At 41.8% G+C, this 23,261-nt stretch overlaps 1 protein-coding gene across 3 annotated transcripts in view; it reads right to left on the bottom strand.

Annotated features, from left to right (window-relative positions):
- Positions 1-610: 610 nt before the first annotated feature.
- Positions 611-23,261, bottom strand: part of DHX9 (DExH-box helicase 9) — a 45,074-nt gene continuing 22,423 nt past the window's right edge. For 2 of the 3 annotated variants that reach the window (XM_032117804.1, XM_032117801.1), the window contains 22 exons: positions 21,881-21,927; positions 21,350-21,483; positions 20,612-20,701; positions 20,357-20,518; positions 18,966-19,043; positions 18,459-18,650; positions 17,701-17,842; positions 17,122-17,204; positions 15,816-15,972; positions 15,557-15,657; positions 14,743-14,956; positions 14,455-14,549; positions 14,234-14,307; positions 13,471-13,623; positions 11,932-12,092; positions 9,435-9,546; positions 8,653-8,814; positions 8,423-8,550; positions 7,138-7,367; positions 4,835-4,950; positions 3,344-3,544; positions 2,385-2,862 (listed from right to left, as the gene is read on the bottom strand). In XM_032117804.1, the coding sequence (XP_031973695.1) occupies positions 2,583-2,862; positions 3,344-3,544; positions 4,835-4,950; positions 7,138-7,367; positions 8,423-8,550; positions 8,653-8,814; positions 9,435-9,546; positions 11,932-12,092; positions 13,471-13,623; positions 14,234-14,307; positions 14,455-14,549; positions 14,743-14,956; positions 15,557-15,657; positions 15,816-15,972; positions 17,122-17,204; positions 17,701-17,842; positions 18,459-18,650; positions 18,966-19,043; positions 20,357-20,518; positions 20,612-20,701; positions 21,350-21,483; positions 21,881-21,927 (3,112 nt within the window). In that variant the 3' untranslated portion in view covers positions 2,385-2,582. Of the gene's footprint in view, positions 1,902-2,384; positions 2,863-3,343; positions 3,545-4,834; positions 4,951-7,137; positions 7,368-8,422; positions 8,551-8,652; positions 8,815-9,434; positions 9,547-11,931; positions 12,093-13,470; positions 13,624-14,233; positions 14,308-14,454; positions 14,550-14,742; positions 14,957-15,556; positions 15,658-15,815; positions 15,973-17,121; positions 17,205-17,700; positions 17,843-18,458; positions 18,651-18,965; positions 19,044-20,356; positions 20,519-20,611; positions 20,702-21,349; positions 21,484-21,880; positions 21,928-23,261 lie in introns of those variants that run through there. The other variant, XM_032117800.1, reaches the window with a different exon arrangement.

The raw sequence follows: 23,261 nt of genomic DNA on the forward strand, positions 1-23,261 counted from the left end.
ATCACGTCGGGCAGCACCAAATATTACTGGTTCCTACGGTATATCACCGTGTCCCGCAGCCATAGGGAGGAGGAGGAGGAGAAGATCCAGCAGGCAGGAATTGTGCAGCAAGATTGCTTTATTTAATTATTTTACAAACTCTTTTATAGACTTTTTTCTTCATAGTCTAATTGGACAAAGGACCAGCCACCCCTTGGGGGTGATTGGCCAAAATCCTAAAACATCCATTATCAAAATATTTTCTACTATACCATAAACAAGACTTTCCAAGGTTGCAGGTGGCTTGGTTGTTTACATTCCCTGCTACCTCTTCTGTGAGAGAGAAAAGTCTCTCACGGACTTAGAAAAATAACAAGAAGATCCTCACTAACAGCATTTTTGTACCTACACCCTTCATATTATGGTTTTGAGGCTATTGGTAATATTACTTTTCTCCTTTTCCACTTGGAACTGGAAAACCAGAAGAAATCATGACTGTTTCCAAATTCTCTTATGAGAACTCTGTGATATCAAAAGCCAAAAATATTTGATATACGTGATATACAGAGAGCAGTCAGTGACACCGTGGCTCAGGTAGTTTTTCTTCTTGAATTTCAGTAATTCAATATGCCGCACAAGAGCCATGAGTGCTCTGGCACTCTGGCTTTTTGAAGCAAAGCACAGATCCATGCACTGGCACAGAAAACTCACTGCAGGCTTCGTTTTTACTGGGAGAATGTACATGTCATTTCAAGTTAATTTTTGGTTTTCTGTATCCCAGCTGTTTAAGCTCCTCACTAGCATGTCAGTCCTTGTTTAGACTGTGCTATTCATCAAGTGCAGGCAAGGATTATTGCTTCCCCACTTAACTGGCCATGATGGATTAGGTATTAAAAACCAGACTGAATGTTATTAGCAGGACTTTCATGCTTGACACTCCTTAATATGTAAAGCACTAAGCACATAAATAAAACCATCAGTTGTGATTTGTAGATGCTAAAAAGTCCATGGATCCTTCTCCCTCCACAACCTGCGGCTGAGCTCCCAGACACACTTTCACTTTTTTTAACACCTGGGTGTTCCCTTAAGAGCTTATTAACTTTTTTACCAGTTCTTAAAAGCAACATGAAATTAGTATAATAGGGTATCCTGAGCTGGAGGGATCACCAAGCCAAATTCCTGGCCTTGCACAGGACACCCCGAGGAGCACTCAAATTAGATCTTTATGTGAATGAACAGGGCTGTGGTGTTGAACTGTACCCAAGAGGCGCAGATGTCTTGAGGAGCTACAAAATTCATCACTGCATCAGTACCAGAATCAGCGAGACCTCCCAGAACAACCAGTAGCGTATTAATGGCAACATTTTAAAATCTTTTTTCCCAGCAATAGTAAATAATAGCTTTACAATTACAAATTAGAAACAATTCTGTAAATAGACCAGAGAAAGATCAACTGTACTCTAAAAAGGGAATTTCTTCAGCTAGGACATAACATCAAATATGCTAGTAGAACCATTTTCCCCTAATATCATAGAATATTGTACATATACTTGATAATCCAGGGTATCCTATTCTACTTCCTCACCTTGCACCCATCTCTTGCCTCCTGTTTAAATTCTGACCCATAACAGTCAGAGGAAATTAGAAAGCTTTAACAGATATTAGATCATACTCCAGATTTGTGCGTTTGATACTAAAATTAAGTATAGTTATCTTTAAAACCACTGGACTTCTGCTTCATGCTTCCAGTTTGGTGCTAGTAACATCACTGAGAACACCATGTGTGAGGGGCAAGCCAAGGAGAGCTGGTTTTGTCTGGATGAAGAGACTACAGATGTGCAAAGGGAAGGTGGCTAATGCTATAGCACATCTTCCAATGTCCATCCCTGCTGACTCTCCCATAGGTTGTTCCTGGGCCCAAACTGGAAAAGAAAAATAATTGTTTTGGTAACGGTGGCATGGAGTGACAATGCTTCATTCATTCGTTCTTCAACCTACAGAAAAGTCTGCATCAGCAGAAGGAAGTGTGTTACTGCAGCTCCACAGTAAAATTAAATTTGGAGATTAATATCGATACTCTTTAATTCAGAGCTGGATTAAAGAAGTAGTGCTTCACCCTTCCCTAGTTTTTAAGAACTCTTCATGAGAATACAAAAAATGCTGGACTTCCTTTGCAACCACCACTCTCCCACATCCCAGTAAGCACAATTACTGGTTCTGCAGTGGCATTAGTGGGGAGGTGGGGGAGGTTACTCTTGTCAGGCTTGGGAATGAAACAGGACTGGAAGAGTTTTTATCCCCTGTGTGTCAATATACTTCTGTGAGCATCAGGCAGCCAGCACTCACAATTAGCAACAGAAGCCTTCAAAATTCAAACCCAAATACAGAATCAAAGGTACAGCATGTAAGTCTTTAGAAACAAATTCTTTATTAAGAATAAAATCATACAACTTGCAGGAGATTCCCTAAGGGCATGATATATTACAGAGCTGTACTTGTACTAAGGAACCAAGAAAGATAAACAAACTGGGAAGAGGAAGAAAAGAATTTGGGAAGGAAACGCACTTTTGTTGAAGTGGAAAGACTTCACTGAACTGCCATCACTACCACCCGCCCCTGCCCGCGTCCCTGTAGCCTCCTCGGTAGCCCCTGCCTGTTCCTCGGTATCCTCCTACTCCTCCTCCTCGGTAGCCACCCTCACTTCTGTAGCCTCCCCCAGCACTACCTGGGTATCCTTTTCCCGCCGACTGCCAGCTGGAGTAGCCATAGCCACCGTAGCCTCTGCTCCTGTGGCCAGAGCTGCGCGTGTAACCTCCCCAGCCTCGGAGGCCACCACCGTTGTCATAACGAGCCATCTTGGGCGGGCGGGGGCCATCCCCGAACCTGGCAAAGAACATCATACACTTGAGGCAATCTTACAAATTCCATCTCTTAAAGATGGGAACTGCCACAATCCTCAGATAAGCCACCTCAATTTTCTGTGAACAGAATACAATAGTTGAACTACAGTTGCACTTTTGCACTTTTTCCACTTCAGAAAAGTTTCCTTTGCTTCAGAAGCAAGGCGTGGAAACAAGGGGAAACAGAGCGGTGCAAGCCCAGCCAGACATGTGTTTTCTTTCCAGGAAAAGGTTTGCCCAAAATAAATATGGATTATCTTTTCTTTAAAAGATAATTTGTGTTTTGTGCTTTGGATGAGGGAATGACAGCTTTTGTTCCTGAGAGCTGTGTGTTCTTGTTGCGGAAACAGGCAGTGATGTCTCTGCATGAGGCTTTGAGTGCAAGCATTTCATGCATGCTCAGAGCATGGCACTGAAACCAAAGCCTGAAGTCCCCATCCTCACCTCTGAGCTCCGGCTCTCACCTGGTGCTGGCGGCCGTGAGTGCCATCCCTGCGGCCGCCGGCCGGGACAGCTGCCGGATCACGTTCAGCATCCGCTCGTGCGTGGGGTCCAGCTGCCGGATGATCCCAGGATCTTTGGTCACTTCCACCACAAGGGCTTCCATGGCAGCACGCAGAGCAGTGATGCAGGCGGCTGCTGCGTGCGGCATCTTCAGCTTGATCCTGCAGCACAAAGAGGGTGTTAGAGCTGCCATGACTTCCAGGGGAGCACCTGGGAAGGAAGAGGTTCTGCAGAGTGGCTTTTCCTTGAGCCAGAAACCTGCATTCTCATCTCTGAGGTTCTAATTTGTCACTGAAGGGGTGAGAAATTCAGGAGGCAAATTTGAAAATTCGGCATAGTTAAAACTTAACTATTCTTCTGGCAAAATTTGATTTTTGAAATTTAACAAAGGGCCATGAAGATGCTCTGAGGGCTGAAATCCCTCTGCTCTGGAGACAGGCTGGGAGAGCTGGGGGTGTTCAGCCTGGAGAAGGGAAGGCTCCAGGGAGGCCTTAGAGCCCCTTCCAGTGCCTAAAGAGGGCTTTCAAAAAGGAGATACGGGCAGATAGTGATAGGAGAAGCAGGAATTGTTTTAAACTGATGGAGGACAGGATTAGATTTTGGATTTAGATATTGGGAAGAAACTCTTGCCTGTGAGGGTGGTGAGGGCCTGGCACAGGTTGCCCAGAGCAGCTGTGGCTGCCCCATCCCTGGGAGTGTCCAAGGCCAGGTTGAACAGGGTTTGGAACAACCTGGTCTACTGGAAGGTGGACACCTGAGATGAGCTTTAAAGTTCTTTCCAACCCAAACCATTCTGTGATTCTGTTATTCTATACTCAGATAAATTCAACATGTAACCTCTTGCATCAAAACAGCAAGATACAAAAATACAAAGTAAACTGAAAACATGATGCTCCAAGATTTTGAAAGGTCCAACCCTCAAATTGTTAGCAAATTAAGCTTAAGGAATTCTTGGCCTCTGTTTTACTAACTAGGGGGTAAAAGAAAAAAAAAACCAAAAAAACCCAACCATCCAGATGGTATTTGGTGATGGCCATAAAATTTACACTGCCAGAGGCATTTCTCTCCTCAAGCTGTGTTTCTGAGCTTTGAAAACAAGGTTTCTTCAGCCTTTGTCTGAGGAGGTCCAAAACACATAGTACCTTTTACCTTTCAGTTAAAGAAGAAAAAAACAGCAGTTTTTATGGAAACTACCTTGTCCTGTTTTCAGTTTAAGCAGATAATATGCATGAAACAGGACTCAAATTAACCCATCCCTTCCTCACAGGAAACAAAGATGATGCCTTCCCAACACACCTGTGGCTCATGGCTTGCTCTGGGGTCCCTGTTCTATAAAGATTTGGTCTGTGTTAGCTGCACTTCAGTCAAGGGGTGAGAACTGGATGAGCTTTGAGGTCCCAACCCAAACCACTCCATGATTCTATGATTCTGAGCACCAAGGAGATCCATACCAGTCATCCACCAGAATGAGCTCCCCATCTGACAGGACTTTTTTGGAAGCAAAGAGAAGCAGCTGCAGTGGGCTCACCAAGGTCATGGTTTTGGCAGAGATGGCTCGTGTTCGAATCTGCAGGGGAAAGAAGAAAATGACTCTTGAAATGGAAAACAGAGCTCTACACCTTCCTTTGGACACTGAAACCAGAGAATTTTGTAAAAAAAACCCTAACAACACACAACAAGGCTAGGCATAAAGTTAGGAAATTACAACAGCATGTGCACATACAAAATTGAATGCCAGGCAGAGGTTTACAGGGGTTCAGCACTGGCTGGTGTAAAACCTCAACAAAAACTATCTTCCATTTTCAAACATTCATTTTCCATGTCTGCATTTATGCAGCTTTTGCAAGAGACACCTCATGCTTTGCCAGCCTAAAAGTGACCAGGGCACATCTGAATTTTCCTCCCACCTTTCAATTACTGGGGCTGTGATGAAAAGCTTTAGTGGGGTCCTACTCATGCAAGTGTGGAAGTTGCCAGATGTCCGCGCAGTCAGCGCTGTGTCATGTAACACTGAGCTTGAGCTTGAACTTGAAATGAGAACTTGGACAACATCAAGCTGGAGATAACAGCACTGCTACATGGCTCCTGCCCCTCAGTTTAAAGAGGAACAGAAGAGGGAGGGCAGGGAGAGAGCTGCACACAAATCCTTCCTGCATCCCAGCCTCACCCAAGTGCTGTCTAAGATACTCTTAAACCACCATCTTATTCACTCTCCTCTTGCTGTGTGTATTTTGGTTTAATAAAGCAAAACTTTTTGAGCTCAAAAGTCTTTTGTTGGATTTAGGGGATCTCACTTGAGAGAGACGGTGAAGGTGGATCAAAGGTCTGACCCTCCTGGGATCCTGATACAAAAGGTGAAGAAGAAGCAAAGCCTCACCACAGCTCTGAGCTATGAACTGGGAATCCAGACTGTCAAGACGAGATCCCTGTACCCAAAGGACTTAAAATTCTGGTTATTACCAAACACAAGAGCATTGCCTTCCTTTGCTCCTTGAGCAGGAGTAGCTGAATTCATGATAGCCATCAATGGAGCACAGGAGAGCTCACAGGGTGTTGGGGAAGATGAAACAGGAAAGCCTTATAAATATGATTGCCTGACAAAAGATTTTGGGAATATGAAAACTATAAGCGACATCGAAATGAAAGCCATTTTTGAAATACCAAGTCTTAGTTACTGAACAACTGGAAAACAATGGTATGGCCGACTGAAGGTAATCCCCTCTTGATTGAACAATACCCTCTGCTTGCAAGCAGGTCCAAGGGTCAGAGCAGACCCTACTAGCTCAGCAGAAGGGGTCCAAAGAGTAGTTTTTAGAAGTTAAGATGTAACACTCTACGGTAATATAAGAACTCTTATAGGCTGTATGTAAATGCTATAGGATTTGTATCTTGTATTAGATTGGTTAGTGACAATTAGAATATTCAGTACAGAAGATGATTTATTGTATTGTAACCAGAACTTCAGACACTCTTATTCACACTCTTACACACTCTTATTACTTCTTCTTCACTCTCATTCCTCTCGCTCTCTCTCTCTCTTTACTTACCCGCTTACTCTCTTGCTCTCCTGGGCCTGCTCCGAGCTGAGTCTGGCAGCTCTAAGCAGTGCCCCTATACCCACGCCCTTTGCAATAAACCGCATGTTCCAAGATCTGACTTCAGAGATCTCTCGTCTCCGTCCCCGTCTATGTCCGGTCCAGACTGAACCCCCAAGCTCCCACAACAGGGGTTGCAATGGACATGCACAGAACATACACTGAATTTGTGGGATGGAGGAAAAGGTCATGGAGACCTTTTGCGTGATGCTTGGGAAATGGGAATTATCCTCAGGAGATGACACTGCCATATTCCATGTTCCTGTTTTCTCCCTGGATTCATAAGTAGCAGAAGTGATAAGGGTAAAAATTCTCTGGTGCCTAATTAGTATGGAAGAGCTCCTAAAACAAACTCTTAAAGAAGATAATGATTTAAATCTTTCTCTATGACCTGGCTGTTGTAACAAAACTCACAGGAACTTTCTGTGCACTTCTACTGAAAGTGTTTGACTGGAAGTTACTAGGAGGCTGAGTGACACCAGGACCACATAACATTCACTTTTTGGAAAGAAAACCAACCAACAAACAACACCCCCCAACACCCCCCACTAAAACAAGCTAAATATTGCAGTCAGGTTTTTTCTTATGACTTCTTTACCAAAAAGAGCCTCTTGAACCATTTGGCAGCACATGATCAAGAACAAACCCAAAGTCTCTACCTTCTCTCCAAAAACAAAGAAGGGCGATGGATACTTGATGTCCTGGCTGCTGAAAGGGCAGTTGACAGATGACTTGTGGATGAGAGCATTGTGCCCCTCAGTGGTAAGAATTTTCCTCTTCTCCTTGTGGTAGCAGATGTTGGGGTAGACCCCAAAAGCCAGCAGGGAGATTACAACATCCAGGTTGTTATCAGGGCCAGTGTTATTAAACGGTTGAGTCATCAAACATTCTGTTGGCAGAGAACAGAAGAGTGACTCAAATCCATGGGACATGTAGGAGGAGCACACACAGCTATTTAGGATCCCGGATCAATGCAAAGCTGTTTAGGATCCTGGATTCAACCATTATATGTGATCTCCAATGACCTCTGCACTCAGAGCATTTAAGTTCTACATTCAATCTTTAATTTCTTAATGGAGTTTGAAAAGCTGAAAAATACTACTACAAAGAGGTACTTTTCTCTTCCAAACTCTTCAAAAACAAGGAGAGATGGGTTTTCCCAGAATGTGCTGTCATTTGTTTTGGAGACAGATCTTTTGGGGGAAGTTGGAATGGATGTTTTAATAAGTTCATTTGTTACAGACCTCCCCAGAGTCTCTGGTGGCTTGTTTTCAGGTCATCTTGCCCAGAAAGAAAGTTACGGATAAATGCAGCACTGATCCTAACAGCATGAGGAGAAAAAAAATTAAAGGAATTTAAAGGAAAAAAATAAAAGAAAAGGAGGGGAAATAAACATCTGCTAAATCCAGGCAGACAATGCCATTTCACTGATCTCTTCAGCAACATTAGGCAAATTCAGAACCTGGTCTAGTTTAAGAATTTTGTCTCCAGAAAATGGAATAATTTGGCACACTGCTGCACATCCCTCCTGCAGCACAAACCCAGGAAGCCACAGAACAGAAAATTTCAGATTACACAGGCTCCCGACTAAGGCCTATGGAAAGAAGGGAAAAAGCACAGCACAGCACATTTTGGAGATGCAACAAGTGAAGGAGAAGGAAAGTCAGGGAGGTAACATTATAAGGACAACTGTTTTATAGATTTTTAATCCTGCAGCTCTAACCTCAGCCTCCAAAATCTCCGTGTTGCAGCACAGCCATCACAACTTCAGGAGAGAACACTAAAATTCCACCTGAACGCAGCTGTAAAAAGAGAGTAGTGCTATGGCAAATCCACTATACTCCCCCTGTGCTTGGGTGCTCAACACAGATTATCCTGGTCATTTATTTATCATCTCAGAATGAAAAATGCAGTAATTAAATTACTGAATTTAATCAGAATCACCTTCAGGAAAGCCAGAACTAATAAGTATGTCTTTCAGCTGGACTTTTGCTTCCCAAGTCATTCTAAGAGTGGCCATGCTGAGTCTTTTGTGTTCACAAAATCTTTTCTCTGCTTCTTCACCACCCATTCTGAAAAACAAACAGAGGAAATTAGAAGCCTGACCAAGGAAAGGAAAAGCTCACCCTGTGTTACCTGTAACTTCCCATCACTTGCTGTGCCAGACAACGTACCTTGCATCATCCCAGGCTTGGAAGACAGAGAGCAAAGCTACATGATCTGAATACCTGGTCCCAGCAAAATTCCTATGGACATAACCCAGGCGTTTGCCTTCATTGATGAAAGGTTCAGGGAAACAGGTAGCTGCAGAGATGGTACAAACAGCATCTCCCACACTAAAAGGAACCACAGAAGGGATCAGAATCACTCAAGAGTTAGTGCTGCCAGCACCTGCTGGAGGCTGCAGATATCAGGGAAAACTTCTCTGCTAGACACCTTAGGAATTTGGCCTTTATCTGCTAGAGGTCTTCACTGAAACACTTTCCTGGAAGTGGATATTAAATTAGCCCTATCTGCCCTCCCCTCCATCCATACACCACCTTTTCTGGTGAAAAGGACCCTACAGTAATCACAGGACCCAACAGCCATCACAGTGACGAAGAACAGATCTTCTGCTAAAGCAAAACATGGAGATTGATTTTTCTCCTTATCTCATAGTTAAATTCTGTATCTTCCCACCTCTAGCTCACTGTTACACGTAGGTGTTTCAAGTCCCACTCTTAATTCAGAAATATTCAGCCTCCACTGGTGTCTTGCTGTTAACTGAATTTCATGACCGCTTTATTGCCTACACTGGAAGTTATTTCTTCTCTGCTCCCATGAAGATTCAGTCACCTCTTCCGAGCTGCAGCATTTATTGCTCATCTAGATGTATTGGTTTTTCTCTCTTGCGCATGTCAAGAGGCTCAGGAACTCAGAGAAAAAAGAACAAGACCACTGAGACCACTCAGCTTACTAAAAAATACAGCCCATGATCACCATCTTGCCCAGACGAGGTTCAATGGGAAGTTTGGCCAGGATTCTTCCAAGAGGTGTCAACTCGTCATTGGTATCCAGGGCATCAAGCTCTGAAACAAGATCCCTTGTTATTGAAACATAGATTTAGAAGAAACAAAAAGATTTTAGTTATAGGCTAGGTGTGTTGAAATTAGTTAGAATAGGAAGGAATTTGGCCCAGCTAGAGTTAATTAAAATAGTTAAGAGAGCTGGACCTGAAATGGGTTTTAAGACGTTAGTAACTGATTACCAAATAACTGATGATCTGTCATTCGTATATTTGCTTAGCTGTGCTTAGAACGAGGAATAGAAACTTTGATAAGTTGATGTAGGGAACAAGGACAATTACCAATTTCCTCCCTTGGTGGGAACCCGTCCAAAAGTCATGCAAGAGGAAACTTAGAGGTCACTAAAGTAATTAGGATTGTTAAAGTTCAGAAAGGCAAAAAGGTCAAAATGAGGAAGATGAGCATACTTCATCTTCTTAAGATCACTGACCCAATTCAAGACCACTGACTCAATTCAGAGCACACACACTACGCATGCTTAATGACATTTAAGCTCATTTCCATACGAAGCGGAGAATGGGAGGTGTTAATGTTATGAATATACATTTGTATTTTGTATTCATAATTTTTGTAAATAAAAAGCTTTGTGTTTGCTTGGATTGGGGCCCTGCGTCTTAGGGAGCTACCCCATGCGGTGCCTGGCGCCAAATAAAACATACACTTTCTAACTCTAAACTGTTAAGAGAGTTTTTGTCCGTCTCAGTTGGATATCAATATTAGATCAATATTCATATTTTGGTAAATCATTATCACAGACAGTTAGCTAATCTCAGAAATCTTTAGATAAGAAATTCAGAGTTTTAATAATTGTGTTTAAATTGAACCCCACTCATATTTAAGTTTAATGTTGGTTACACTGTTGCCAACCTGATTTTTTTCTGAGGTCAAACAAACTTTAGCTTTATGGAGGTTTTACTACCTCCTCTGCAATTAGAATAATCAGAATGTAATTCACATACATAATTTTCCATTCCTTTTTAGTTTGCTTCTGTACAACACCCCCCTATTACACTAATAAACCATCTATTATCTAATGAATCTAACCTAATTTCTGCCTCAGGAAAATCAAAGTAGCCCTGTCACAACCAGCTGTGGAGTCTCCATTGCCATTGCCGAATCACAGAACCATCTTCATCAAAAAGAGCACACCACAAACTCTCTCTTCCTTGAGGCTTTACCTGCTTTTCCCTCCTCCCATTACCTAAAAATTATCACCTGTATTCATCCTCAAAGCTACCAAAGGTTTTTACACATTAAAAAAAAAAAAAAGATTTGTAGTCCGAGCAATTAAATGGGAAAGGAAACACAAAAACGACTCCTTAGCCACCATCAAATCAATTTTTCCTGGTATCTACTGAACCCAAAAGCCTAAAGAATACTTCGAAGAATAACATGTTCCACCTTCTTTAGAACATACTAGCAGTGTACCTGCACTGAAAAATCACAGGTCATCAGGAAGGGGAGGTACCTGCAGAAACAGCTATTTGGTGTTAGAGCTGAAAATGTTTGATTTTTCCCCTGGCTCTGCAATTCTGAGCTGCATAATATGAAAAGTACTAATAATTTTCAGAACAGAAAGTCATTAAACTTGACTACATATCCCCAGCTATGTTTTTTCATTCTCATTACAGGTCTCCCTCCTGTATACAAGCAACATAGACTCAGTACACAATTTTTTCCATAAAATCAACAATCAAACAGATATTTCAGTTGTTAAAAATTGTAGGAAGTGCATATTTAGTGACATTTACAAAGTGTGCTGAGGTTTGAGGTCACATTTATGCTTTACAACTAAAGCATAAATTTAGAGCTTTTCCCTGCTCTATTTTATTCATATTCTAGTTAGTTCCTTGAAGAAAGTGGGGAGACAACAACCCATATCTCAGTTTCTTCTGTTTTTCATGCAGATTCATAAACTGGAGATTTAATTACTTGACAAAGTCTGAGATATTGGGTCAGCAAACTGTACAAAGCAGTAATTATTTAATAAACTACCAACCTCTGTTTTTCAGTACTTTTAGAGAAGCTTTGTGAATGCCTCAAGCACTGGACTGAGTCTATGTCAAACACAGCAGTGCCACAGCTGGAAAACAGGAAGCTGGAAGCTAACATAAGTTACTGGTAAAACAACAAAATAAGCTTCAAGTTTGAAGGCTCAAGTTTCTTAAAGGAATGACACTTGGCTGGGAATTCAAGTATTTCTTCAGCTGCACAAGCCACTGCCACCCATACGCCTCCATGTTGCTGTGTCAGCCAGAATATGCTGCTCCACCAATACACCCAGAGGTGGTACAGCCATTTGTTAGAGATCACGTACATGGAAAACCGCTTGGTGCCAGTTCCACTAGCCCAGGATTACCACACAGCCCCGTGGGCACATGAGGATACCTCTCAGCATGCGTTCCGCTTCAATCACAGCATCCAGAGGGGGTGGCTCAATGGCCTTGGCCAAAAACTGCCCAATCCCTCCCAGCCGGAGCAGTTTGATGCTCAAAGCAATTTCATGAAGTGGTGTTCGAAACATTTCAGGCGTCATGTGAGTCTGAAGCCTGGAATGAGAAGAGAACAAAGTCCCATTTCTCTGAACACAGGCTTTGATCACCATGAGGGGTCATTCCACCATCAGAAACCACTGCCCTCCAAAGCAAACTCTGTCTCTGAGCCTGCCCATCAGCTCCTGGAACTTCAGCTCTTCTATCACAAAATTCTGTACTTCTCCTTTGGGGTAAATTTACGCTGGGAATGCACAGGGGGAGGAGCCCTCACATCTCCACTGCCCGCTGTGGGTTCTAGCATGAGCTGACCACAGAGAACCTGAAGGGCTGGAGCACAGTTCCCAGCATGGCTGAGTCCAGCCCCACATTTGTCCTTTACAATCCTTTCCTACTCTGCTAAGGAAGCTCTTACACTCCTGAGAGACAACCTGCTTTCAGCCTGCCCTATGTACAAGCACTTTTCTGGTGCAGCTAGAAAAGGTTTCAAAACACCTTGAACAGATACCTTGATTCAGCTGGCACCAGATTTAGATTATTTCTCTCAAAAAACTATCTGTACAAGTCCACAAACACTCTTTCCTAAGTACCAAGGAACTTGTGTATTTTGGGTTTATATTCTCTGAAGGAAGGTAATCTTAAAACCATGATTACTTCAGTAGCCTAAAATCAGTTCACTGCCAAAATTGTTAATTAAAATCATTGCACTGTACTCAACAGCAGATCTAAATAAATTCGAAGAATTCAAGGAGAGTTTTTGATCAACTGATGCTTTCAAGAGGTAACAGAAAGTTGAACATCAAAACACAGCTATGCTGTAACAGCCAGAGAAAGGGGCACTGAAACTTCCAGGAGAGAGATCAGATTGTAACTAACAGCTGTGTTGCCTTCTCCAACCAGCAAAGAGACTTCCATGGCTCTAGTAACGGAAAAACAGTCTGGCAGAGAGGTCAAGTTTCAGCAGCAGGGAAGGTACTAGAGCAGCAAGGAGGGGGCTTCCTGTCCATGGAATGGGGATGGAGAAGAAAGTAACATCTGCCGTCCCTGCTTTTTACCACTTTCATGACAAAATGGCCTTGTTACATGGCAATGACAGGTGCCCCCAATGTCTGAAGGCAGACTAGAGCTTCATCCTCATTACAAAGCTTTTTTCTGCCTTGCCTCAATTCCCAAGCAGTATTGTTCTCCTCTTGAGAGGTTCGGTAGGTTGCAGTGACACTAAAATCATGAACTATTTATCCACCTCATACTATGTGTAAAAACATGTGTACATTTTTTTTAAGCCAAAGAACAGAGATATTTCAGTGTGAACCAACATCATCCATCTCCTCTCTGTGCTTTCTACAACGATTTCCCCAGTATAACCAGAAGCAGCACCCAACAGTTCTGGGAGAATTCCTTGAGGGTACTTTATTTCTGGAGACCACAGCCTCACCTCTCAAAGCGAGCTCTGCTGCACAAATGGAAACAGAACCCAGCTCGCACGCGTCCAGCTCTGCCTTTCCGCTGCTCCAAATTGGTTTTTGATGCCCAGACCGTGGCATAGTTTGTCATGTTGTTGTGAGCAGTGAACAGCTTCACTTTTTGCCTGTTACAAGAAAAACACCACTAAAGATCAAACATCCTTCTTAAGCCCTACCAAATCATTTCCTATTTTATGGCTTGCAGCCACACTGCTTTTAAGAAGCCAACCACCTCTGAGCTTTGGCTAGTCAGGCATCGTTACTCCTTCTAAAGCAGTGCCCCAAACTATTGCACAGAATGATGTACTCACAACTGTCCAAAAAGCTTAAAATTCTCATGAATTCATGAGCCCTCTGTGTGTAGTTTTCTGAGAGCAGGCACAGCAAGGCAGGAACTGTAACAGACTACATAAGTCTTCCTCTTTTCCATCAGCCAGACACTGAGGGTTTGTAAAACTCCTTTGGCAGATGACATCTATCAAATTGGTGTGGAGACCCAGTGACACCCCACATGAATAGTACCAGCATGACCAACTCAATCCCCTGAGATGCCAGCATGGTTTGTCACTGTGCTGACCAGCTAAAGACAATACTAATTTGTCCTGAGGGAGTTAGGAGTCCTCAAGCTCAGCTGGGGAAGCATGGGAACACAAAGCACTTCTGTGCACTCCCAAAACCTCTTTTGCATTCCCAAGGGTAGGATTTATGAAACAAAAAGCTGCTTCATGAACTCACTTGCAAGAGTCGATAACAAAGACCACATCATTGATGGTAATGCTGGTTTCAGCAATACTGGTAGATAAAATAACCTATAAAAACCAGGAAATGCAAAGTGACATTACTGGGTCTGAAAAAGCCAACAATCCACAGCAAGATAAACTACAGAATTTATAAAAAAAGTGAGCAATACATTCCCGAAAAGCCCAACAGAACAGCACACAGAGAAGGCTCCATACTTTGGTCACTCCAGGAGGCACAGGATCAAACACTCGACGCTGCTCCTCCAGAGGAATCTGGGAATGCAGAGGTAAAATCCTGTACTGGTGGCCTCCTACAACAGGAATACAAGAAGGTTGGTAACTACTACGATGTGAATCTCATTGCTTCTTTCCATAACATAAAAATTTCTGGCCATTCACTCTCTCAACAAATTAGCTCCCTAAGCCACTCATCCAACTCCCATCTTCACACAGTCATTAGTTTCCTTGGGAAAAGATGAAATATAATAAAACAGCTGCTTGTACCAAGGCGTGTGTTCATTTCTAGATGCTTCTGCATTGTATAGATTAAGTTCCAGCCAGGCAAGAAAACAAGGACAGCTCCTGGGACATTCAGAGTCCTGATATAAATCAGCAGGGCCTCAATGAGTTCAAAAGAAGTTTCTCTCTCATTCAGCTGAGCCATGGAGTGCTTTGTTTCTGGGCCATATTCATCACTGCAAATAAGGTTGCAGTTGGCCTACAAAAGAAAAACATGACAAAGAAAATCATATAAATTAATTTACTCAAACTACAGAGACTGGCTGGCCAGGCAAGTAAGAAAATGATATATGTGATAAATGCCTTTCAAGAAAAAATGGCGACTTAAAAAAAATTTCAATTAAGTGGCCTAAACAAAAGTTTCAAACCTACAAATTACAATCGAAATAAAACTGATAATTCCTTGACAATGTATGTAAGCATTGACAATATCAACTGCAAGACAAGAAGGGAGAGAATCTAAATTTTCACCCTAAAAAGGTACCACCAAGCTCATATTTCTCTATTTCTTCTTCCAAGGTTACCAATCTTCACTTTCAAAAGCATTTCAGTTTTAGCTTTAAAGAGAAGTAGGTTGACAAAACATGAGAACCTTAGCTTCAATGAAAAAGAAATTCTTCAGTTTACAAGGGCAAGAAGAAAATTCAGTTCCACTGCTGAAGTTAACAGCAATCTCAGATATTAAAAATAGGAAAGCTGCTAGAGATGTTTCACTTCAACAATGCCAAATGAATTACACTCAAGCTGGAGTACTAAAAATGGCACTTGTTTAATTTTTCATATTAAAGTTCAAACATACATCGTCATCTTCACCACTTTCTTCATCCTTCTCTTTCTTCTTCTTTTCCTTTGGTGGAGGGACAAATTGAGTCATTTGAATACAGTCTTCCAGAAAATAATCTGCAAGGACAGACAGATGATCAGGACTGACTTCCAGAAGCCTGTGCAAGGGAACACAATACTTCACACCATTTCTCAAGACTCTCCTGATATAAATCAGGATGTTTCAGAGTATGAAGCCAAGACTGATAAAACTGGAGGTGCAACCAATGATTTACCTTGGACAGGAAAGGTTCTCCCGTAGACCTCGATGATGGGACAGTTGAAGAAGTATTCACAAAACATACTGGTATCGATGGTGGCAGACATGAGGACAACCCTGATTTCAGGATACGCCTGAATGACATCCCTCAGCACCACCAAAAGGAAATCAGTCTGAATAGAAAGAGAGTAAGAGCATCATTAACTTCCTATCTATAAAAAGCAGTATCTTCCCAAGAAACCAGAAGGAATTACACATTTACTGAGCAAGAAAAGTAACAAGTAGCACAAAAGTGTTCTAAAACCAGAAACAGTTGTCAGTGCTTTATTTTGAAACTACTACAATGCCTGGGATAAGTGATTTTTAGGATTTCCAGGGTAAAGGAGGGGTTTTCTTTTCTACAAAAATAGTTTGCTTCCTTCCTAACAGTACATTACAACCCCAGGTCTTTTTAAACTTGGCTTACATATAAAGTAGCCATAATTTATAAAATAAATAGGAAAGACTCAGTGCAGGTGTGTGTGAAGTTTGTAGTTCTCTTTAAATATGACATTTATTCAGTTCTGCCATGCAATTAGCTAGGCAGGCCCTTAGCTTAACAGACAAAATTCCAATCTCACTCAGAATTTCCAAACTTGTATTTTACATCATTAACATACATGATGAAGAGATGCATCAGAAAAATGTATGTTGCAATTTTATTCAAATGAGTCCCTAAATTCTGTCCAAACAAGCTTAAACAACATGTCAGAACTTCACGGTTTCTCTCATTCTTGGTATGACAAAGCTGAAATTCAAGAGAACAGAAAATATTCAAGGGAACAGAAAATGTTTGCCATTTCAAATTATATCCAATACCTCTCCTAATTCTATCATCAACTTGTATTTTACTTCATGTAAACCCTGAATTTCAATGTATCACTATCAAGACTGCTGGTTCCATTAATACCACCAGTAATACAACAGTGTCAGTAGAAACAGGACTCTAAAATAACAGCGTCATTCAGCATGCTCCCCCACTGGGACAAGATGTGTTTGTACTGTGGTATTTCATGTTCCAGAGATGACCAGGACACAGGGGATCCTAACAGGAAAATAGTTAGAGGGCAGCAAGGAAGCACAGGTTCTTGCTCTGCTAATCAGGGAAGGAATAACTGAGAGTTCTAAAAATCTTATCAAAGGAAAGAAAGAAAACTCACACACCTGACACTTAGTAAGACACAGTTTCCTCTCACATGTTGGCTACTACACACAAACACATACAGAAGTTAAACAGAACAGAAGAATAGAGAGATTAGGTCTGTCATCACCAGCTAACTCACATTAATGTCTCTCTCATGGATCTCATCAACAATAACGTGACTAATGCCACGGATCCCAGTCTCCACCTTTCTCAGAAGAACACCTAAACCAGAGACAGCAGGTAAATGTTCACGTAACAGTTCAACCTTTCCCCTCCCTGGTTAAGCCCCTGGTTTAAAAATCAGGAAGTGTGCAGGCTGCCCAGCCCCTTTTCTAATCCCATCTCTAATTGCCATGCTTTCCTTTGTACAAGTGACAAGGCCACAAAGCATTACCACAAGAAAGACTCTTCCATCTTTCCCAGCCAGTGCTGCTTCCCTTTCTGTCTTTTAAGGACAATTAATATATGGCAATTTTATCTCTTCATGGGATTATTTCTGTGTGCTATCAGACCTGTATTATCAGACTTCTGAACAAAAATCTTAAATCTTAATTTTTCTTTGCACAACGGCATGTCAGCAAACTTTTATCGAAAAAGACCCTTTCAAACTTCTGAGCAGACTTTATAAAAATTTTAATTTGACCACATTCCCGCTTTTGCTGCTAACTCAAGAGTTCAAAGTCATGATAAGCTCCAAACATACGGAAGCAATACAGACCTACAGTGCAGAACATGATGCTGGCGTGTGGCCGAGGGAGCACAGATTCGAACCGCACGCTGTACCCACAGCTCTGCCCCGGCTCTTCCCCCCTCTCATAGGATACACGCTCTGCTACGGAAACTGCGCTGATCCGCCGGGGCTGAGGGGTGGAAAAGTTTTCTCTAAATTAATGAGAAGGTTTTAGAAGTTTATCACAAGACCACTGGAAGCAATAAAGGAAATTATAAATGTTACAGGTGCCCTGTCGTAAGATTTCTTTACAAAGTAATCATTAAACACTAATATTGTAACAGCAAAGGGGGGTTTTTTCACAAAGCAGGGATATAAGGATATATGGCAACTACCAGCTACTATTTCCCAAACCATTTCTTTGGTCTGAGAGTTTTCACCTGGGCAAGGTTCAGGCCAGATTATCCAAACTGTAAATCCATGCAAGAGTAATACTCCAAATGAAAATGCACATGATGCTGAGGTTTCTCCTACTTATATTGCTGAGGATACATCTTTATGAACCATGACCTGCAATAATAATAATGGTCCTCAACACATCCTTCAATCCTTCAAGGCCAGCTTGGATGGGGCTTGGAGCAACCTGGCCTAGTGGGTGGCATTACTGACCATGGCAGGGTGTTAGAATGAGATGAGCTTTAAGATCCCTTCCAACCAGAACCATTCCATGGTTCTCTGATTTTACCCTAACCAACAGGTGATTTCTCATATCCAGCACAGAACTGCAGTGGCCACGCATTCCTCACCTGTGTCACCACTATGTTGCACTCAGCAGCTCGGTTGGTTCTGATGTATTCATCCAGTATGTACTGGGGCACTTGGGTGGTTTTGCCACAACCAGTGGCGCCACGGATGACAACAACAGAATTGTGATGGATGGCATCCAGAATTTCACTTTCAAAATTCTTCAGAGGTAAGGCCTCTCTCTCTTCTTGGATCTGGAAACAAAAGCCCAGGACATTTCCAAAATCTCCAAAAATCAGCCTCTTCTGCTCCACATCTATACTTTGCCTCACTTTATGCTTTTCCCTTACCCAAAGGAAAAACTGCCTAAGAACAGGTCATCGTTTGTATTTTTTCCTGGCACAGCACAACTCATCCCCGCATCCACCCCAGTGGAACACCCAGCACTTCTGAAAACATGGTGTGTATTTGTACTGAAATCCAGCCTTACACACTTTGTGTTACATTCAACCCCTCTGGAAAATAAAGAGCCTAGCGCAAGGATGACAAGTCACAGGAAGCACACTTACCCTCTGTAATTCCTGATCCCGCTCCAGACGGTACATGAAATCACTTTTCAGATCCATGCTTATTTGCTCCGGAGTGAGCTGGAAGTGTAAGACGTTATTTGGAGGCTTTTTGACCCCTCTTCTTATCTACATCGTAACTTCAGTATCAGATCAGTCACACCAACATCATGATCCCAAATATCCGTAAAGGATCGTTTCCTACATAACTCCCTGAAATCAGTTATGCCTCTGAGCTGTTTTATTTCATTCATTCCAGCGTATTAAACATTCATCTCCAAAGAAGTCTCTCAGAAAGACCGAAAACACTGAAGAAGAACGATTGTTTAAACACTTTGCTTGAGAAACATACTCGATTCAGCAGGAAGCCAACAAGATGATTGTTCGGACAGGAGTTTTCAATATAAGTAACGACCTAATGTAAACACAAACCTACCCTTAAAACTGCAGCTGAAAAGGGAAAAGTTTGAAGAGAATTCATCACGCAACTCCTGTTTTTCAACTGCAAAGGAATTCTGAAGAAATGAAAATTTGTTACCAAAGGGTAGTTGGCCAGTTGTTTTTACTGCAAGTAAGTCAGCTGTTCCAGTTAGAACTAGCACGGGTGAATCCTGAAGAGATTTGAAGCCAGCTTAATTTGCAATGTCCACATTGGTTATGTGTTTTGTGCAGCAAGAGCTAAATTTACATAGTTCCATATATTTTAAAAAAACAATATATAACAATCAATACTAATTTAATGTAACTTATGGAAAAAACTCCAGTAGAAAAAGTATTAAATTATTATTTTGGCCATAAGCAATCTGGCTCTTATAGGAAAATCAAGCTCCTGCCCTAATTCTGACCAGGTTATACCAGTCAGACCAAACTACCCTCTGAACTTGGCAAACCAGTAATTCTTTCCCTTCTTCATTCTATCATGCCACATTGTTGCTTTGAATTCGTTCTGTGCTGAACGAGACTAGAAATGACAAAAAGTAAGAAAAGTTGGTTGCTTGTGTAGTGGCACTGGCTTGGAGCAGTTTCTCCTCCCAGAATAAGAGTCTGAGCATGGAAGTATGGGAAAGAGAAGCCAGAGGATTATAAATGACATGGCTGTGAACTTACCTTGTAATTTCAATTATAAATTTTGTATGGGCTGCACAATAGCAGGCAAAAGGTGAAACAAAGCAGAGAATTGGGACACTCAAAACACTGCTGCTCAAGACCTGATAAAACATGAAGTAAACACAAAGAACTCTCTGCCTCCAGATCAAGAAAGGAAGAAATTTTATCAGTGGACTGTCCTCTCCTTTGAAATAGCTCATACTTTAAATCCTGGTCAGGGAGAAGCATTAGAAGTTCTGGAAGCATGGGGAAATCAAGCAACAGGTCCATTTTTTAAGCTGTCTTACATTTGCCAGAGGACCGTCATCAATATTGCAGCCAGTCCAAGGGTTCCAGTTGGAATGAGGTGGTGACCAGGGAACAACTCCCATATGACTTTGTCTCTGCGATGGTTCAAAATGGGCCAACTTTCCAACATTGATCAGAACTGGATCACTGGGATCTTCAGGCTATAAATCCAAAAGCAGAGTGGGCAAAGACAGATAAATGATAAAACGAGCAGGTGTGATGTTCCATACTGGAGTATTGAACCACATACTCACCAAAGGCACAATCTCCAGGGACAGTTCCTGTATAGTCTTTTGCAGATGATTTTCTAAGTCAGAAGACAACAACACCTCATAGGGTTCCAACTAGGAAATATTTAAAAACTACCCGTCAATATACACAAAAAACAGGCACTGGAATCCAGAACTGTGGGCTATTAGAGCTGAACCATCAAACACCTCCTCATGAAACAAGGCCAAAGAGTATCATCAGTTCAAAATTCACATTCTTGAAATGTTTTGCCAACTTTTCATTGAATAAGAATTTGCAGGCTATTTTTAAATACTTGAGTTTAACACATTCCCAAACTTGCAACCAAATAACAACTGAATAACATATATTCCTTGGTATGTATATATATATATATATATATATATATGTATATATATTTGAATTGGCAGAAAATGCTCATGTGACAGAGAATTAATCCAAACAGTCATAAACAGAAATATTCAAGCTTGTAGAAAAAATATACAGAAAATAGCATTTGTTACAAATCCTATTTCATTTAATAGAATGTAAAATTGGTTACTGTTCCAATCACATACACATGAAGCTATATTTCTGATGCAAATCACTGGCCAGAACAGAAACAGTTGCTAAAGAATAAAAATTTTTAATAACTTACAAGATGTTAAATATGGAGAGCAAACTTTTAACTCACTCCTGCTTATGAGAGTGCTTCTGTGTTATGAAATGAAAGCAATAATTCCTGTCCCTCCTGCCAAACTCACCAATTCTCCTTTCTTCTTCGTCTGCCCAGAGTAAGGCTCAATGATACCAAGGTGGTAGAGCTGTCTGACCAGGGAAAGGGCACAGGACTGTGCTGCCAGCTTTTTGTTTGATCCGTGCTCGCGACTGAAAATCCCTGCAGCACACAGAGGTCAGAGCTGTAGCAGCGGAGTCAAGCAGCTTCCACAGAAGACACTACTCTGAACTGGGCTCTCTGACTGTACACTTAGACCAGGTTTCATGGACAGTCTCAAATCTTGATAAATCCAGAATTCCACCATAAAATCCAACTAGGTCCCTCCACTGGCCAGCTAACACTGGCTGTGTGATGTTACTTTACTGCTAAGTCCCTTGAAGTTTTTCTGCATTCAGTGCCTAAGGAAGTATGATTATCCAATAACATCCAGCAACATCAAACAAATTACCCTTTACCTCTGGAAGTGGCTCCAACACATAACTATAACAAACTCTGTACCCACACATGTTCCTCTATACCAACACCCATCTCTTGCAAAGTTAAAAAATAAACTTACTTCTGCCCAGCTGCTTCACATAAATGTTCATTTCTGCATTAAAGCTCCTGCAAGAGAAAGAAAGAACACAAAGGTACAATTACCAATAGCTGACACTGCAAAAATATTTACTCTTTCCAATATTTCTAGGCAAAGATCTCTGTCCTCAGTCAGAAACTCTCACTGCTTTTAGTCCCTTTAACCCCAAGTTAGTAGGTAACAGACCTGCCATCAACAGAACCAGATGATTTGATAAGAAGACTCCTGAATATGCCACTGTTCAGCACTGAAATTTAAAGCCACATTATTAGGAAATATGCTCTGAGCTGTCCAAGTTTAAGGCAACAGTTATAAAGCATGTGGGATGTTGATGCAACATTAATATGCATCCCAATGTACCATTAACTGTATCCCACATTAGTATTGGTATAACACTAACGTAACCCACTAACAGCCTGTGTTTTAATGACTCGATGCAACATTTAATACAGTTACTCTGCTTTTTGCCACACATTTGATCAGCTCAGAGCATAAACAAAATCAAACCAGGTCACTTAGTCAAAAACATTGAACTTATCTGAACAGGAGACAGAGTATTTGAATTCGCAGGAATTTCCATTCCCTTATGCCATTCTCTGGAAACAGCAGAACTTGAGTAACAGAGTTAGAGAGTTACTCAAGGGTAACTCTGGTAGCAAACCCAACAATTTACTTAGTAGATACGTAACCAGTTCAGTTAAAGGTTAACTGGCATATTAATCACAGAATCATAGGATCATGGAATGGTTTGGGTTGGAAGGGATCTTAAAGACCATCTCATTCCAATCCCCTGCCAGGGGCAGGAACACCTTCCACTATCCCAGCTTGCTCCAAGCCTCGTCCAACCTGGCCTTGGACACTTCCAGGGATGGGGCACCCACAGATGCTCTGGGCAACCTGTTCTAGGCCCTCACCACTCTCACAGAGAATTCAGGCTTAAAAAGAAAATCCTCAATGGAGGAGGACAGAAATCACGATCCATGTTTTTAAGAATCCCAAACCTAAGCCTGTATTTGCCACATGAAATATTCAAGCCAAGTTCTTGTAAGACAGGATTTAAACTGGCAAATGTGACTCAAGGCGCATGACTGGAGTTTATTGGACTGAGATCCTCTTTGGAAACTAGGCCTTGGCATTTGCACAGCAGGAGGCTGTGCCTTGCACAGGAGGCTGTGTCCTTCATTTTTTGCTGCAAACAAACAATAAAAAAGGTTAAAGGAGTGACTTAAATTTCAGGTTAGACCTCCTTCCTGTGCTACCAGTAAACTGACCTTCAGGCACAGTGGCTTCAGGGGTCAAAGGCCACTGGCTCTCAGGGACACAACAGCCACCTAAGACACCGATGACAGTATGTTTCTCAGCC

Source organism: Corvus moneduloides, chromosome 9 (genome assembly GCF_009650955.1).
Source record: "Corvus moneduloides isolate bCorMon1 chromosome 9, bCorMon1.pri, whole genome shotgun sequence".
Classification (NCBI taxonomy): domain Eukaryota; kingdom Metazoa; phylum Chordata; class Aves; order Passeriformes; family Corvidae; genus Corvus; species Corvus moneduloides.